General features: G+C 43.5%; 1 protein-coding gene across 4 annotated transcripts in view; it reads left to right on the plus strand.

Annotated features, from left to right (window-relative positions):
- Positions 1 to 14,021, plus strand: part of CD22 (CD22 molecule) — a 182,523-nt gene extending 168,502 nt beyond the window's left edge. For 3 of the 4 annotated variants that reach the window (XM_063942307.1, XM_063942308.1, XM_063942305.1), the window contains 5 exons: positions 573 to 627; positions 839 to 960; positions 3,837 to 3,906; positions 5,715 to 5,857; positions 13,651 to 14,021. In XM_063942307.1, the coding sequence (XP_063798377.1) occupies positions 573 to 627; positions 839 to 960; positions 3,837 to 3,906; positions 5,715 to 5,849 (382 nt within the window). In that variant the 3' untranslated portion in view covers positions 5,850 to 5,857; positions 13,651 to 14,021. The remainder of the gene's footprint in view (positions 1 to 572; positions 628 to 838; positions 961 to 3,836; positions 3,907 to 5,714; positions 5,858 to 13,650) is intronic. The other variant, XM_063942306.1, reaches the window with a different exon arrangement.
- Positions 14,022 to 17,297: the final 3,276 nt, after the last annotated feature.

Raw genomic sequence — 17,297 nt, forward strand, 5'->3', positions numbered from 1 at the left:
AGTGTTAATTTGATTACAAAAAAAACTATAGGTCAAACCTCAATCCAACCTTGTGAGCTTATTTCTTTATCACCAATACTATTTCAAATTATTTCACTAACCACAGTTATCTTGTAACAAAAGAAAAATTTTTTTTTTTTTAGACAGGTAGATAGATAAATAGATAGATAGATAGATAGATAGATAGATAGATAGATAGATAGATCCCTGAAGAAGTCAAATGAGCACCTGGGAGTCTGTGGACGAAATGCAGTGGCTCTGGAGATCCATCTGCCTTACCCCATTGGTTTGGAATCAGATAGCTACAGATTACAATGTTTAGATAAGCTCTTATTGTCTTTACTGAGTGTTCACGTGATATTTATTGTTTACTCAAATAATAAAAATTTTAAAAAATGACACAAATGGAGGGGATTTCTAAATTTTCTTTTTCATTTACAGATGAGAGACCGATAGATAGATAGATAGATAGATAGATAGATAGATAGATAGATAGATAGATAGATAGATAGATAGATTATTTTGACAGAGAGAGAGAACAACTTTGTTGATTTTTATCTTCCCAATGTCAGGAAGAAGAATGGAAGGAAAACAACGGATGATTCATCTTTTTTCGTGCTGAAGAAGGTATTGAGCTGCTGTAGTCAATAAAGAAACATTACTACATTTTTATGCCGGGTACAGAGATTGTCCATCTGATGTGCCCCTGAAATTAGTATCTACACAATGTGTTATTGATTATATATGTGTACATAAAATATAACAATGGCTAGTAATGGCAACCAGTATGCCAAAGCTGATTTGCTGCTTTCTAAATTATAATATTTATTTTACCTAGCAGTCACATAATGAGAACCATGAAGGACAAGATACCCCATCGGCAAACAGCTCGACCGATCATCTCAATTACTCCACTCTGCAGTTCCCTGCTGGCGATAATGGGCAGATCGACCAGCCCAGGTCTGAACTGACAAAACTGTAGTGTAACTTAACGAGAAAAGAAAATTGCTTGTCCTTTATGACAGCGACAATATCTTAAATCTCTTTTTACATGTAAATAAGCCTACTATATTAAAATGAAACAATCACAATTGTTAAAAGAGGGTTCATATTATTGTTTCGAATACAAATTGAATGTTTGCTGGATATTTCTAAGTCAGTTTCTGTTAGGGATCCCATAAATATGAAATAAAATAATATAAAAAAAAAATGTTTATTAAGGAAATAGATAACATTCAGTAATGATGTTATATGTCAACTATTATCAATCTTGCAATAATTTGGTAAGGATAAGTAAGTTCTACAGGTGCAAATGTAACACAGATGATAAATGACAAAACCTTGGTAGCAATGACAGTACTTTACACATTGTCATGTATTCTTTGGCAGACAGCTCTGCATTCACTTACATAATGTACCAAATGCCTGATAATGCCCTTAACACAACATCTGCTCTACAATTACCCAACTGCTGCATCTCAATTTTCAATTAAGTTGGCTGCAACCAGGGCCGCCTCAGGGGGGGGACAGCCAGCACTAGAGTCCAGGGCCCATACAGAGAAGGGGTCCACCCCTTGCTCCTACCACTAATACCTGGAAAGCTACAGTACACCAGGCTGTGCAACAACAGCAGGCCAATGCGCAAGGATGACTTCTACAAAGCAAGCCTGCTTTTTCCATTGGGCCTCTGTGATTCATTCCCGCAGGTCAGTGACGCTTCACTTATATATAACGTCATAATATGTGAAGTCACATATTGGAGCACCATGGAAGAATTTTTTTTTTTGGGGAGGGGGGGGGGGGCTGCCTATTTTGTTAGTCCCGGGCCCACAGATTTGATGGCAGCCCTGGCCGCAACTAAATGTGGACCTTACCCGTATGCTTAGTAGCATGCATCTTTGAAATTGAACCTATCCATTTGTTTGTTCAAATAACCATTAATGTTAGTGGCGTGCACTTGCACTAAACCTATACCTGGTGCGAGAGACCAGTCGGAAGCATATGGCCTGCAATCCCAAACCCTTGCAAAGCCCATCCATACCCACTCCTCTTGGCACCGCTGCTGAAATCAGATACTGTATGTGCATACGCACAACACCACAGCCCACAATTCCATATACACATCTACAGTACATTCATGCTCAAGCACCCATTTACTGACAATTTACACCCATGCCACCATATGTCAGTGGCAGATTTAGGGGGGCAATAGAGGTCAGGGGAACTGCGGGTGCCAGCCGGGACCTGGCCACGCTGGTCACAGTCAGCTGATACGGTGCCAGGTGGGACCACCCAATCTGCCCCGAGATCTGCTACTAGTAGCAGCAGCAGCACAACTCTCCTGCTGTACCAGGAGGTGTGAGGTAAGTCAGTGCCTATCTGGGGGGAAAAGAGGGAGCGGAGACTGATCGTGTACAGTACAAACCTGTTCCAAGCTTACAGTATCCTGGTATGACACAGAGAGCTCCAGGTGTGACTCTCACCCCGGCCATTGCTCTGACTATACCAGGATAACAGAGCAGCTCATGTAGGGTCATAGGAAGCTCCCCCCTGCCTGTGCAATGCACATGGAGTGATGGCAGATTCGGTCTCCAGGTTCCTAGCAGTCTGCAGACATTTTTTTTACATTGTTATGATACTATTGTATCTCTCACACTTTCCCATGTGATTGTTTTTTTTCCCCAAAACTTTTTCCCCATACAACTTAAGTCCATTTGAAGTCTGCAGTTGGATGACTACATTTATTTTGGTACAGTAAGTATAGTGAATTAGTCCAGAAGAGCTTGCAATCTTTTACATTGATACTGTATCACGATTACTAGCCTAATATAATGTGGTATGCACTGCAGAACATTCATTTACTGTCTGGTGAGGTTTCTAATGCATTCAAGAACCCTGAGATAGGTCCACATGGTGTGGAAATGTTTAGGATAGGGTTTGTACCTTATAAACTGCTTGTTGAAGAACTCTACTGTGAAGAACATGCAGCTTACTGATACAAGCATCTAAAAAATAAATGAAATGGATTAGCATGAAAACGGGAGGAGTAAGGGCTGGAAGGGGGAGGAGGAATAAATAGGGAGGGGAGAAGTTAGGATTCATTTTAAAACCTCCCTGCCCCCATATATGAAAAGTTTAGATCAGCCCCTGCCATAAGCAGAGATGTGACTGAGATGCATAAAGCTCTGAATTGCCCATAGGCTAAGGAGTATGCTCCATCCTGAAAATGGCAAGATCTGTCCACAAAAAATAATTGTGGGAAACTCTACATCAGTCCTTTAATGTCTAATTATTGACCCATATTCAACTGTTTTACCACCAATATTGGAAAATGATATGGCCTTACATGGCCAGGGCACCCAGAGGTCTGCTCATGTGGATCTTCTCCAGGCACTGTCCTAAATCTTTTCAGGAGATGACTACTGTCTGCCTATTGTACCTGATAACCGGCTGACCACACTAAGATGGTCCCAGTCATCCTCACTATAGATGCTCCAAATTTTTAGATAATCTTTCTTAACCCAATTCAATTAATTGGATGTAAATTTTAAAAAATCATCAGAATTTCTCGAGAGCTAGATCAATAAAACACAATTACTGTATTGTGAAATTTGAGCAAGGCGGGACGACTAATTAGTTGCACAAATTCTATAACAAATTCTCTGCAAATGGTTTGGAAGGAACATTTTTCTAGGTAAATGTGTCCAGTACCAGTAAGAAAAGAGAAATATACACAACAGGGAACATTTCCAGGTCGGGGATTAGAGTGAAACTGTCTGTGAATTCCTCTCATAGGTATTTACATATTTGAACTCACAGTAATGTTCTCTGTTTAGGGTGGAGAGAAAACATGAAGACCCCAGTGCTATTTACAGCATTGTGAAGAAACCCCTCATTACTGCCGAGGTAAATGAACTTGCTCTGTCTCTAGATTGGATCAATCAGTTTGTTTGCTGCAGAAACGGTTTCTAGACCAGAATGATTATTTTATGTTTCTTAGTGCAGAAATGCAAGAACACGCAGAAATTGTTAAGTTATGGCTCCAAATTTGCGAATAATAATGATGTTATTTTCAAACAAGTTTCTACCGGCGATTTGACAGATTTGTAGTTTAAGATTCAGGATTTGCACTAACTGGTTTCACTTTTCAGTCAATCATTTTATATTTGAGAGGAGCAGCGAGTTACGTGTAGCATTTGAGAGTTACATGTAGCATCCAATAGTTACCAGTGACGTGTGGTGGGGTGAGGCAGGTCTTAGAGTTACATGTGGCATCAGAGAGTTATGTGTAGCATCTGAGACCCTGTCTGACTTTTGACTGTCTGACTTTTGACTGTCTGACTTTTGACCCTGTCTGACTTTTGACTGTCTGACTTTTGACCCTGTCTGACTTTTGACTGTCTGACTTTTGACCCTGTCTGACTTTTGACTGTCTGACTTTTGACCCTGTCTGACTTTTGACTGTCTGACTTTTGACCTTGTCTGACTTTTGACCCTGTCTGACTTTTGACTGTCGACCATATAGTGTCTAACTAATGACTGTCTATCTTTTAACTATCTGTCTATAGACAGGAACCCGAGTTACGTGTGGTGTCTGAGAGTTACATGTGATATCTGAGAGTTATATGTAGTATATGAGAGTTACGTGTGATGTCTGAGAGTTACATGTTGCATCTGAGAGTTACGTGTAGCGTCTGATAGTTATGTGTGGTGTCTGAGAGTTACGTGTAGTGTCTGAGAGTTATGTGTAACATCTGATAGTTAAATGTGGCGTCTGAGAGTTACGTGTAGCATCTGAGAGTTACGTTTAGTGTTTGAGAGACATGTGTAGTGTCTGAGAGTTACATGTAGGATATGAGAGTTACGTGTGGTGTCTGAGAGTTACATGTAGGATATGAGAGTTACGTGTAGTGTCTGAGAGTTACATGTAGTGTCTGAGAGTTACGTGTAGCATCTGATAGTTACATGTGGAGTCTGAGAGTTACGTGTAGCATCTGAGAGTTACGTGTAGTGTCTGAGAGTTATGTGTAGTGACTGAGAGTTACGTGTAGCGGCTGAGAGTTACGTGTAGCATCTGAGAGTTACGTGTAGTGTCTGAGAGTTACGTGTAACATCTGAGAGTTATGTGTAACGCCTGAGAGTTATGTGTAGTGGCTGATAGTTACATGTAGCGGCTGAGAGTTACATGTAGGATATGAGAGTTATGTGTAATGTCTGAGAGTTACGTGTAGTGTCTGAGAGTTACGTGTAGCATCTGAGAGTTACGTGTAGCATCTGAGAGATACATGTAGCATCTGAGAGTTACGTGTAGCATCTGAGAGTTATGTGTAGCGTCTGAGAGTAATGTGTAGCGGCTGAGAGTAACGTGTAGCGGCTGAGAGTTATGTGTAGCGGCTGAGAGTTATGTGTAGCGGCTGAGAGTTACGTGTAGCGGCTGAGAGTTATGTGTAGTGGCTGAGAGTTATGTGTAGCGGCTGAGAGTTATGTGTAGTGGCTGAGAGTAACGTGTAGCGGCTGAGAGTTATGTGTAGCGGCTGAGAGTTATGTGTAGCGGCTGAGAGTTATGTGTAGTGGCTGAGAGTAACGTGTAGCGGCTGAGAGTTATGTCACTATAAACCCATTGTAGCTCTGTATTCATACATCCTGGTGTTTGTTCGACCCAGAAATAGGAGTGAGATGAGTCATTCACACAAAGTATCTTCTTGCATTTCCAGTATGAAAATATTGAATCTTCAAAGAAGGTCCATGATGAAGATGAGATTCACTACTCCGTCATCGCCAATTTACCCAAAGAGGGCACTCAGGTCAAGCAGGACCCTGAGGTGGAATATGCCATGCTCAGACATTAATGAAATAGGTCAGAAATTAATTCTAAGTTGCAATTTGTAGTACCCCCCCCCCAAAAAAGGATATTACGCTATTTTTCCACAAAATGCATACAGACCTTAAGAAATAATAAAAAAGTTAAAAAAATTTCAAGTGAGCTTAAGACCTAAAAATTAATCCACTGATTTAAAGAATTTGACCCTGATTCAGAGTTGTGCTACCACTAAGCATCTTGTGTAAAGATGGATACATCTGCGCTGTATACGTAAGCAGGAAAAGACATGTGCATGAGAAAACTTACATATGCTCATATGTTCAGACGCATGCATATCAAAATGCGCTCAGCTCCGCAGCAGTGGAAAATGCGCCAGGTTTACCTCAAGGGTAACAAGTGTGTATGTTTACACCAAGAGCATAGAGCCAGTGTTTAGCCAATGTTTAAGTATAGCCATAGTTTGAAAGTTTAAATACAAAAGTCACTTGTACAATATGCTGAATAGAATGATGTAATGAGGGGTGTCATATACATAAGAGCGACACTAGTGTTATTTATACATGAAAATTCAAATTCACCACACAAAGTAAAATTGAATACAAACATCTGCCGCTTTACCCTTAAAAATCAAATTGGAATCTTACTTCCTGCTCTCGTCCAACTGGAAATATCAGGAAAGGAATGCAAATAGGCAGCAAGTACTATCAGTGGGTGGGATCAAGATGCAATCAGCCAATCATAAGCGATAAGTTATTGCTGCCAATTCCCATCAACCTCTCTGCAAATAATACCCTTCCTGACAGGTGTATATGGTCCATGTACAGTACAGCATTCCCAATGTTTCGTGAACACACTCTTACAGAACTCGGCAAACAGATGCCCATGCAACAAAATCAAAAGTACAGATGTGCACAGACCCCCTGGTCTTGGTTTCTAAATCATTGTTGAGTTCTAACATGTTTTTAGTTTTGGATTTGGATTTCTTTAAATATTGATAAAACAGTGAAAATCATGTATTTTGGATGCCAGTATGTAGTATTGCAGCATAAACCCCAGCCCACACCCTCTCCATGCACTCTCCTGTGTGATATGGCACCTGACATCACAAGGGAAGGACTTACATGCAACCAACAACATCCGAGATCTGTTTTTGAGATCTGAGATTCAAACTTGATGGGAAGACCCAAACCAGAACTCGGTTCTACTTGGAACCCCAATTTTATCTGAGCCAGGACTTGGTCTGACTTGGGACCCCAAAATTTAGGTGTGTTCACTTTTCAGCAAAACCAGACCGCTCTTCTCTAATATAAAGCAGAATGAGAATGTGTACAAATTCACTCTCGTTCATAAAGTACCCAAATAACAGAACAGGTGGTGGTGTGGAAAGCATGTCTGACTATGGTTAGGCAGAAGCTTAGCAGCCACCAATAGTGTAGCAACTCATAGTGATTTAGGCCAGGTAAAATAAGTGGATAGAGTGGTAGATTGAAATATGAAACATGAAGAACCCTCCTGCACTAGTTTGGGAGAACACTCTTGCCCTTGTGCTGTATGGGCACTCTTGTGGTGTCTCCATATTTTATTGTAGCATCATACTTGATGATGGAAACAGAACAAGAACTCGTCAGGTTAGGCGGCTGGCGTCTCCCAGATGGAGACAGCAGAGATCACCAAAGCAAGAGCTGAAATGGCTCAGCAATGACAGTTGGCCGCCATGACAAATTAATTCACTAGGTCCAGCGGCTAAACTGAGATGTCATTTAGCAGCTCTTCTTAAAAACTTAGGAGGATATTTATCAAAGCTTGGAGAGAGATAAAGTATAGAGTAAAGTACCAACCAATCAGCTCCTGTCATTTTTTCAAAAACAACCTGTAACATGTCAGTTAGGAGCTGATTGGCTAGAACTTTATCTCTTTCTACTTTATCACTCAAGTTTTGCTAAATCTCTCCATTTGTACTCCATGTGATGTCCCCCCCCCCCCCCCCCCTCCCTCCATTGTCATGACCTTGGTAATTTTCTAGTGCCTTCACACATTTTTAACAGTTCATTGGTTTGCGAGAAGATGCTTCTGTGGGGGAATAGTGTGTGTGTGTGTGGGGGGGGGGGGGGGGGGGGTGGTGTAACAGGCAATTATAGCCTACTGCCAGCCATACATGAATGCAATTGACATAAGTGTTTACAGTGCAAATAAAGGGAATATGGGACAGAGATAAAAGTGTGGTGCTCCATAAGATCCACTGGTAGATTTGGTGACATTTTGGTTTTAAAAAATATTTGATCTGGAATAATTGTTACAACTGAATTATATTTATAAATTATTTGTCTAATATGCAACAAACAAATATAAATGGCAGATTAAAATGCAGGAATAGTGTTATTATTTGCGGCATCACACTCCACTATACTGTAGTGTCACAATAATTCCCTAATCTACTGTACTCCAGTAATAAAATAAATCAAACTGGAAATGGCACAAACAGAAATACATAAATTAATTTACAACTTTCCTCAACCCTCTAACCTAGGTCATTTTAAGACTATAGGACACTAATAACTTTATTTAGCCTTGTTTTTCTGAGAATTAATACTATAGATGTGCGGTTAGGTTCACCAGAAATCCAAATTTTATTGATCTACTGTAAATCGAACCATAACCTGGACTGGATCCCCTGAGGAGATCCGATCAAAGTCACGGTTCAGATTTTCCCACGGTTCAGAATTTGGATTGCAAAAAGTTACGTGATTTGTGCTGTTTTTACAGATTTTTATCCATGATTATCGATTTTTTTAATCTATTTTAACCTGAATCAAAATACTTGAGGGTGGTTTTGCCAAAACTAAAACATGATGATGAATGTAGAAACCAAACCAAAACACGGGTATCTGCACACATCTCTATTCTCTTTCTTTACAAAACTTTGTATGGTACAGCACAGCAATATGTGGGTAAAACATGTTAATAATAGACAATGTCCATCGGAATTGCGGGCTGTGATGAATAATAGATGATGATGAACGACAACATATGTCATTAACCACTTGCTGACCAGTTGTTTTAGATAAGATTCAGCCTGGTCGCTCTAAAAATTTGTCATTTATATATATATATATATATATATATATATATATATATATATACACTGCTCAAAAAATAAAGGGAACACGTAAACAACACATCCTAGATCTGAATGAATGAAATATTCTAATTAAATACTTTGTTCTTTACATAGTTGAATGTGCTGACAACAAAATCACACAAAAATTATCAATGGAAATCAAATTTATTAACCCATGGAGGTCTGGATTTGGAGTCACACTCAAAATTAAAGTGGAAAAACACACTACAAGCTGATCCAACTTTGATGTAATGTCCTTAAAACAAGTCAAAATGAGGCTCAGTAGTGTGTGTGGCCTCCACATGCCTGTATGACCTCCCTACAACGCCTGGGCATGCTCCTGATGAGGTGGCGGATAGTCTCCTGAGGGATTTCCTCCCAGACCTGGACTAAAGCATCCGCCAACTCCTGGACAGTCGGTGGTGCAACGTGGCGTTGGTGGATGGAGCGAGACATGATGTCCCAGACGTGCTAAATTGGATTCAGGTCTGGGGAACAGGCGGACCAGTTCATAGCATCAATGCCTTCGTCTTGCAGGAACTGCTGACACACTCCAGCCACATGAGGTCTAGCATTGTCTTGCATTAGGAGGAACCCAGGGCCAACCGCACCAGCATATGGTCTCACAAGGGGTCTGAGGATCTCATCTCGGTACCTAATGGCAGTCAGGCTACCTCTGGCGAGCACATGGAGGGCTGTGCGGCCCCCCAAAGAAATGCCACCCCACACCATTACTGACCCATTGCCAAACCGGTCATGCTGGAGGATGTTGCAGGCAGCAGAACGTTCTCCTTGGCATCTCCAGACTCTGTCACATCTGTCACATGTGCTCAGTGAGAACCTGCTTTCATCTGTGAAGAGCTCAGGGCGCCAGTGGCGAATTTGCCAATCTTGGTGTTCTCTGGCAAATGCCAAACATCCTGCATGGTGTTGGGCTGTAAGCACAACCCCCACCTGTCGATGTCGGGCCCTCATACCACCCTTATGGAGTCTGTTTCTGATCTTTTGTGTAGACACATGTACATTTGTGGCTTGCTGGAGGTCATTTTGCAGGGCTCTGGCAGTGCTCCTCCTTGCACAAAGGCGGAGGTAGCGGTTCTGCTGCTGGGTTGTTGCCCTCCTACGGCCTCCTCCACATCTCCTGATGTACTGGCCTGTCTCCTGGTAGCACCTCCATGCTCTGGACACTACACTGACAGACACAGCAAACCTTCTTGCCACAGCTCGCATTGATGTGCCATCCTGGATGAGCTGCACTACCTGAGCCACTTGTGTGGGTTGTAGACTCCGTCTCATGCTACCACTAGAGTGAAAGCACCGCCAGCTTTCAAAAGTGACCAAAACATCAGCCAGAAAGCATAGGAGCTGAGAAGTGGTCTGTGGTCACCACCTGCAGAACAACTCCTTTATTGGGGGTGTCTTGCTAATTGGCTATAATTTCCACCTGTTGTTTATTCGGGTCTAGGACTCCAGGTCAACAACAAAAAGGTCGACACACCTTAGGTCGACGCCAATTGGTCGACACGCCTTAGGTCGACATGGACGACAGGAGCACGGTCGACATGGAAAAAGGTCGACGTGAGTTTTTTATGTTTTTTTGGTGTTGTTTTCTTCCTAGAGTGACCAGGAATCCCAATTAGTGCACTGCATCCCCTCGCATGGCTCGCTTCGCTCGCCATGCTTTGGGCATGGTGCCTTCGCTTCGCTCGGCACAGATTACCATTCCAATCGTAGTCCATGTGGATCGTTAAGTATGAAAAGGTTCCAAAAAAGAAAAAAATTGTGAAAAACTCATGTCAACCTTTTCCCATGCCGACCTTGTTACTGTCGACCTTTTGTCCATGTCGAACTTTGTACATGTCGACCTAAGGTGTGTCGACCAACTGGCGTCGACCTAAGGTGTGTCGACCTTTTTGTTGTCGACGTGGAGTCCGGATACCGTCTTTTCCATTTGCACAACAGCATGTGAAATTGATTGATTGATTGTCAATCAGTGTTGCTTCCTAAGTGGACAGTTTGATTTCACAAAAGTGTGATTGACTTGGAGTTACATTGTGTTGTTTAAGTGTTCCCTTTATTTTTTTGAGCAGTATATATATATATATATATATATATATATATACACACACAGTATTGTTTCCTCACAATTGTGACCTTGCTCTCGTGCGCCATACTTTGACCTGTCCCCTCACTGACAGCCCAAGGGTACCATGTGTCAGGAAAAAAGTTGTGCAGTTAGTGGCAGAGAGTGCCAGGAAACTTGGTGATGTCATGATGATGTCATCAGAAATTCCCTGTAATAACATTACTGTGAGAGCTAGACCATTCTTACCCTTCCCTGGGCTTTCAGGCCTCCAAAAAGTAAAAAAAAAGAGCAAAAACTAAATATCTTGAGAAGTAAGAAAATAAATAAAAATTTTGAAAAGTGACATAGCCTTATGAAGTCTGTGGGGTATATGCAATTGCGGTCGAATTCCCGAAAATGTCGAAAAACTGAACTTTTTCGCCCCCCCAAACATTCGACAATGCAATACAGTACTTTTCGTAAAAAAAACGGGCTTTTAAAATTCTACTTTTTGAAATTCGACATTTGACAAATTCAACATTTCTGCAATGGTACAAATGCGGCTTTTCGACAAAAGTATATTCAATTGAAGAATGTAAATTCGACAACAGTGCTTTTCGTCAGTAAATTCGTCATTTTCAATCCGCCTCACTTTGCTGGCGGAATGTAATAAAAAAATTTCAATAAAAACATGTTTTTTTGTGTTTATTTTATTGCTAATAGCATATCTATTTATATTAGAAGGGATTAGGTACTTGGTTTGGCTCTTTAGGAGGCACAAGTATTATTTATATATTTTTTAAAATATATATATATTTTTTTATGGAATGGGTTAAAACCCCTCCCAAAAAAATGCGTGGGGTCCCCCCTCCTAAGCATAACCAGCCTCGGGCTCTTCGAGCCGGTCCTGGTTGTAAAAATACAGGGGGGGAAATGACAGGGGATCCCCCGTATTTTAACAACCAGCACCGGGCTCTGCGCCTGGTCCTGGTGCAAAAAATACGGGGGACAAAAAGAGTAGGGGTCCCCCGTATTTTTGTACCAGCACCGGGCTCCACTAGCTGGACAGATAATGCCACAGCCGGGGGGACACTTTTATACCGCTCCCTGCGGCCGTGGCATTAAATACCCAACTAGTCACCCCTGGCCGGGGTTCCCTGGAGGAGTGGGGACCCCTTCAATCAAGGGGTCCCCCCCAGACACCCAAGGGCCAGGGGTGAAGCCCGAGGCTGTCCCCCCCATCCAAGGGCTGCAGATGGGGGGCTGATAGCCATGTGTAAAAATGAAAGAATATTGTTTTTTGCAGAAGAACTACAAGTCCCATCAAGCCTCCCCCGCAAGCTGGTACTTGGAGAACCACAAGTACCAGCATGCAGGGGGGGAAACGGGCCCGCTGGTACCTGTAGTTCTACTGCAAAAAAATACCCAAATAAAAACAGAACACGCACACCGTGAAAATACAACTTTATTTCACACATGCCGACACATACATACTTACCTATGTTGACACTCCGACTGCCACGTCTACAATGTCGAAGAATCCGGGGTACCTGAAAATAAACTTATACTCACTTAAATCCAGTGTCCTGTGATATTTGTAATCCACGTACTTGGCAAAACAAAAAAAACACATGGGACCCCTTTCCCCGAATGCTGAGACCCGCTGTGACTCCTGTCACAGAAGGTCCCTTCAGGCAATCAGGTAGTGCCACGTCCTGGCACTCTCCTGATTCCCTATGCGCGTCTGAGCTGGCAGACAGCGCATCTCACAGCACCTCCATTAGTTTCAATGGTGGGAACTTTGCGGTCAGCGGTGGGGTTACCCGCGGTCAGCCGCTGACCGCGGGTGACCGCACCGCTGACCGCAAAGTTCCCACCATTGAAGATAATGGAGGGGGCTGTGCGATGCGCTGTCTGACAGCTCAGACGCGCATACAGCCAATCAGGAGAGTGCCACGACGTGGCGCTCCCTGATTGGCTGAAGGGACCTTCTGTGACAGGAGTCACAGCGGGTCTCAGCATTCGGGGAAATATGGGGGATCCCCTGTCATTTTTCCCCCCGTATTTTTGCAACCAGACCGGCTGGTTATGCTTAGGAGGGGGGACCCCACGCAATTTTTTTTCTGTTTTTTTACCGTTTTTGGTACCATCTGAAAAGTCGATTCAAAATCCGTCAATTGATCCGTTTTTCGACAGCGGGACTGTCGAATCCGTTTTTTATTGAATATGTCGAATTCCAGCACCCGCCGGACGGAATTCGACGGTCGAATTGTGTCGAATTTAAAAACGGGCGAAAAATTGCAGCAATTCGCCCGGAATTGCATATACCCCTGTAACCTTATCCCAGCCAAGACTAGTCCACAGCAGGAAGTTTGTGTGATCCACATTTTGTGCACATGTACACCTGCATAAGTATGTGTAAATATTACACACAAAAACTCTGGAAATTGATCCCAACCTGCAGAAAATGTTCCTGTATCTTTTACCTATACCAGGCCTTATACAAAGTATACTTGCCATTGCTCTTATACAGTATGCTTCGTAAATGCCTCGTATATATTTGGCATTGCTATATGTAGAAGTGTTAGGTTTTGTTGACAGATTTGAGGTTGCACTGATATTGTTTCATCATTTTCCCATATGCAGTATGTCTTACGTTATAACAGTTTACAACATATGATCTGGTTAAGAAGTCCAGCAAACGCAATAGCGCAACAAAGCAATATTCAGTTCTTCATCTGGATAAGGACCATCCACAAGTGGCCAAATCGCTCTCAGATCTATTCATTTCATGGTGGCAACATGTGCGGGCACCGTGAACGCCGAAGAGCTTCACAAATCCAGCTATAGAGTGTGAAATTATTTTACTGAGATATAGAAAGCTTTTAATTTCTTATTACATTTCTGTATATATTGTGATGCTAAATGTGTACTGTTTGTACTGTTTGTCAGTTTGATACTAAATGTGAATTGTTTTCCTCTATATTTGTATACAATAAACATATTTTAACACAGAAGCTTGTTTATGTCAATAATATAGTTTTTTTTTTAATTTATTTGAAATATTCTCTACTTCCAAAAGATGGCAAAAATAGGGCTGAATATACTTAAGTACACAAAATCATAGTAAGACAAGTTTGAAACAGAATGGCGCCTTATGAAATAACTGTACCAGAAATGCACTGAAGAAAATACACCATAGTTCTGTGCAGTATAAGGTAACGTATGTACAGGGCCGGCCAGCCAATAACGCAAGCTACGCAGCTGCAATGGTGCCAAGCTCTTAAGGGCGCCGTCTTCCACTGCCGATGCGCTGTCTCACCCACGGCATCTGCTGGCTGCGCCTCCTGGCAGTGGCAGGCGCCACTGACACATCTTCTGGTAGTGGCAGCACTGAGTCTGCTGCTGCTGCATGCCTCTCCCCAGTGTCTCCGTCGCCTCTGCTGAGTCTGCTCTGCAGCATCAGCACTGCTGGTAGACAGGAGCAGCCTTGAAAAGCTCACTATTATGGTGGCCAATCCCGGGATCTGCGGGATCCTGGGATTTAGGGCCAAAAACGGCCAGGATTCAATCACGGGATTGGAAGGTCCAATCCCGGGGATTGAGGCATCAGCGTTGAGCGTCCACAGGACACTCAGACGCTGCCCGGCTTCCTCCTTCCGGATCTGCCGGCGCAGCATGAGGTCACGCTGCGCCGCTGGAGGAGAGAGAGAGACCGAGACTAACTGTGGATGGTTCCACCCGCCCGCCCGCGGTATACGGTTAGTTATGTGTGCGGGGCAGGGCGAGGGGGCGGCCACATAGTGTAAAGTAGAGATGAGCGCCGGAAATTTTTCGGGTTTTGTGTTTTGGTTTTGGGTTCGGTTCCGCGGACGTGTTTTGGGTTCGACCGCGTTTTGGCAAAACCTCACCGAATTTTTTTTGTCGGATTCGGGTGTGTTTTGGATTCGGGTGTTTTTTTCCAAAAAACCTAAAAAACAGCTTAAATCATAGAATTTGGGGGTCATTTTGATCCCAAAGTATTATTAACCTCAAAAACCATAATTTCCACTCATTTTCAGTCTATTCTGAATACCTCACACCTCACAATATTATTTTTAGTCCTAAAATTTGCACCGAGGTCGCTGGATGACTAAGCTAAGCGACCCTAGTGGCCGACACAAACACCTGGCCCATCTAGGAGTGGCACTGCAGTGTCACGCAGGATGGCCCTTCCAAAAAACACTCCCCAAACAGCACATGACGCAAAGAAAAAAAGAGGCGCAATGAGGTAGCTGTGTGAGTAAGATAAGCGACCCTAGTGGCCGACACAAACACCGGGCCCATCTAGGAGTGGCACTGCAGTGTCACGCAGGATGGCCCTTCCAAAAAACACTCCCCAAACAGCACATGACGCAAAGAAAAAAAGAGGCGCAATAAGGTAGCTGTGTGAGTAAGATAAGCGACCCTAGTGGCCGACACAAACACCGGGCCCATCTAGGAGTGGCACTGCAGTGTCACGCAGGATGGCCCTTCCAAAAAACACTCCCCAAACAGCACATGACGCAAAGAAAAAAAGAGGCGCAATGAGGTAGCTGTGTGAGTAAGATAAGCGACCCTAGTGGCCGACACAAACACCGGGCCCATCTAGGAGTGGCACTGCAGTGTCACGCAGGATGGCCCTTCCAAAAAACACTCCCCAAACAGCACATGACGCAAAGAAAAATTAAAGAAAAAAGAGGTGCAAGATGGAATTGTCCTTCCACCCTTATGTTGTATAAACAGGACATGCACACTTTAACCAACCCATCATTTCAGTGACAGGGTCTGCCACACGACTGTGACTGAAATGACGGGATGGTTTGGACCCCCACCAAAAAAGAAGCAATTAATCTCTCCTTGCACAAACTGGCTCTACAGAGGCAAGATGTCCACCTCATCATCATCCTCCGATATATCACCGTGTACATCCCCCTCCTCACAGATTATCAATTCGTCCCCACTGGAATCCACCATCTCAGCTCCCTGTGTACTTTGTGGAGGCAATTGCTGCTGGTCAATGTCTCCACGGAGGAATTGATTATAATTCATTTTAATGAACATCATCTTCTCCACATTTTCTGGATGTAACCTCGTACGCCGATTGCTGACAAGGTGAGCGGCGGCACTAAACACTCTTTCGGAGTACACACTTGTGGGAGGGCAACTTAGGTAGAATAAAGCCAGTTTGTGCAAGGGCCTCCAAATTGCCTCTTTTTCCTGCCAGTATAAGTACGGACTGTGTGACGTGCCTACTTGGATGCGGTCACTCATATAATCCTCCACCATTCTTTCAATGGGGAGAGAATCATATGCAGTGACAGTAGACGACATGTCCGTAATCGTTGTCAGGTCCTTCAGTCCGGACCAGATGTCAGCATCAGCAGTCGCTCCAGACTGCCCTGCATCACCGCCAGCGGGTGGGCTCGGAATTCTGAGCCTTTTCCTCGCACCCCCAGTTGCGGGAGAATGTGAAGGAGGAGATGTTGACAGGTCGCGTTCCGCTTGACTTGACAATTTTCTCACCAGCAGGTCTTTCAACCCCCAGCAGACTTGTGTCTGCCGGAAAGAGAGATCCAAGGTAGGCTTTAAATCTAGGATCGAGCACGGTGGCCAAAATGTTGTGCTCTGATTTCAACAGATTGACCACCCGTGAATCCTTGTTAAGCGAATTAAGGGCTCCATCCACAAGTCCCACATGCCTAGCGGAATCGCTCCGTGTTAGCTCCTCCTTCAATGTCTCCAGCTTCTTCTGCAAAAGCCTGATGAGGGGAATGACCTGACTCAGGCTGGCAGTGTCTGAACTGACTTCACGTGTGGCAAGTTCAAAGGGCAGCAGAACCTTGCACAACGTTGAAATCATTCTCCACTGCGCTTGAGACAGGTGCATTCCACCTCCTATATCGTGCTGAATTGTATAGGCTTAAATGGCCTTTTGCTGCTCCTCCAACCTCTGAAGCATATAGAGGGTTGAATTCCACCTCGTTACCACTTCTTGCTTCAGATGATGGCAGGGCAGGTTCAGTTGTTTTTGGTGGTGCTCCAGTCTTCTGTACGTGGTGCCTGTACGCCGAAAGTGTCCCGCAATTCTTCTGGCCACCGACAGCATCTCTTGCACGCCCCTGTCGTTTTTTTAAAAATTCTGCACCACCAAATTCAAGGTATGTGCAAAACATGGGACGTCCACAATATTGCTGGCGTTGTCCGATGCCACAAATCCACAGGAGAGTCCAATTGGGGTAAGCCATTCCGCGATGATCTTCCTCAGTTGCCGT

Source organism: Pseudophryne corroboree, chromosome 10 (assembly GCF_028390025.1).
Source record: "Pseudophryne corroboree isolate aPseCor3 chromosome 10, aPseCor3.hap2, whole genome shotgun sequence".
Classification (NCBI taxonomy): Eukaryota; Metazoa; Chordata; class Amphibia; order Anura; family Myobatrachidae; genus Pseudophryne; species Pseudophryne corroboree.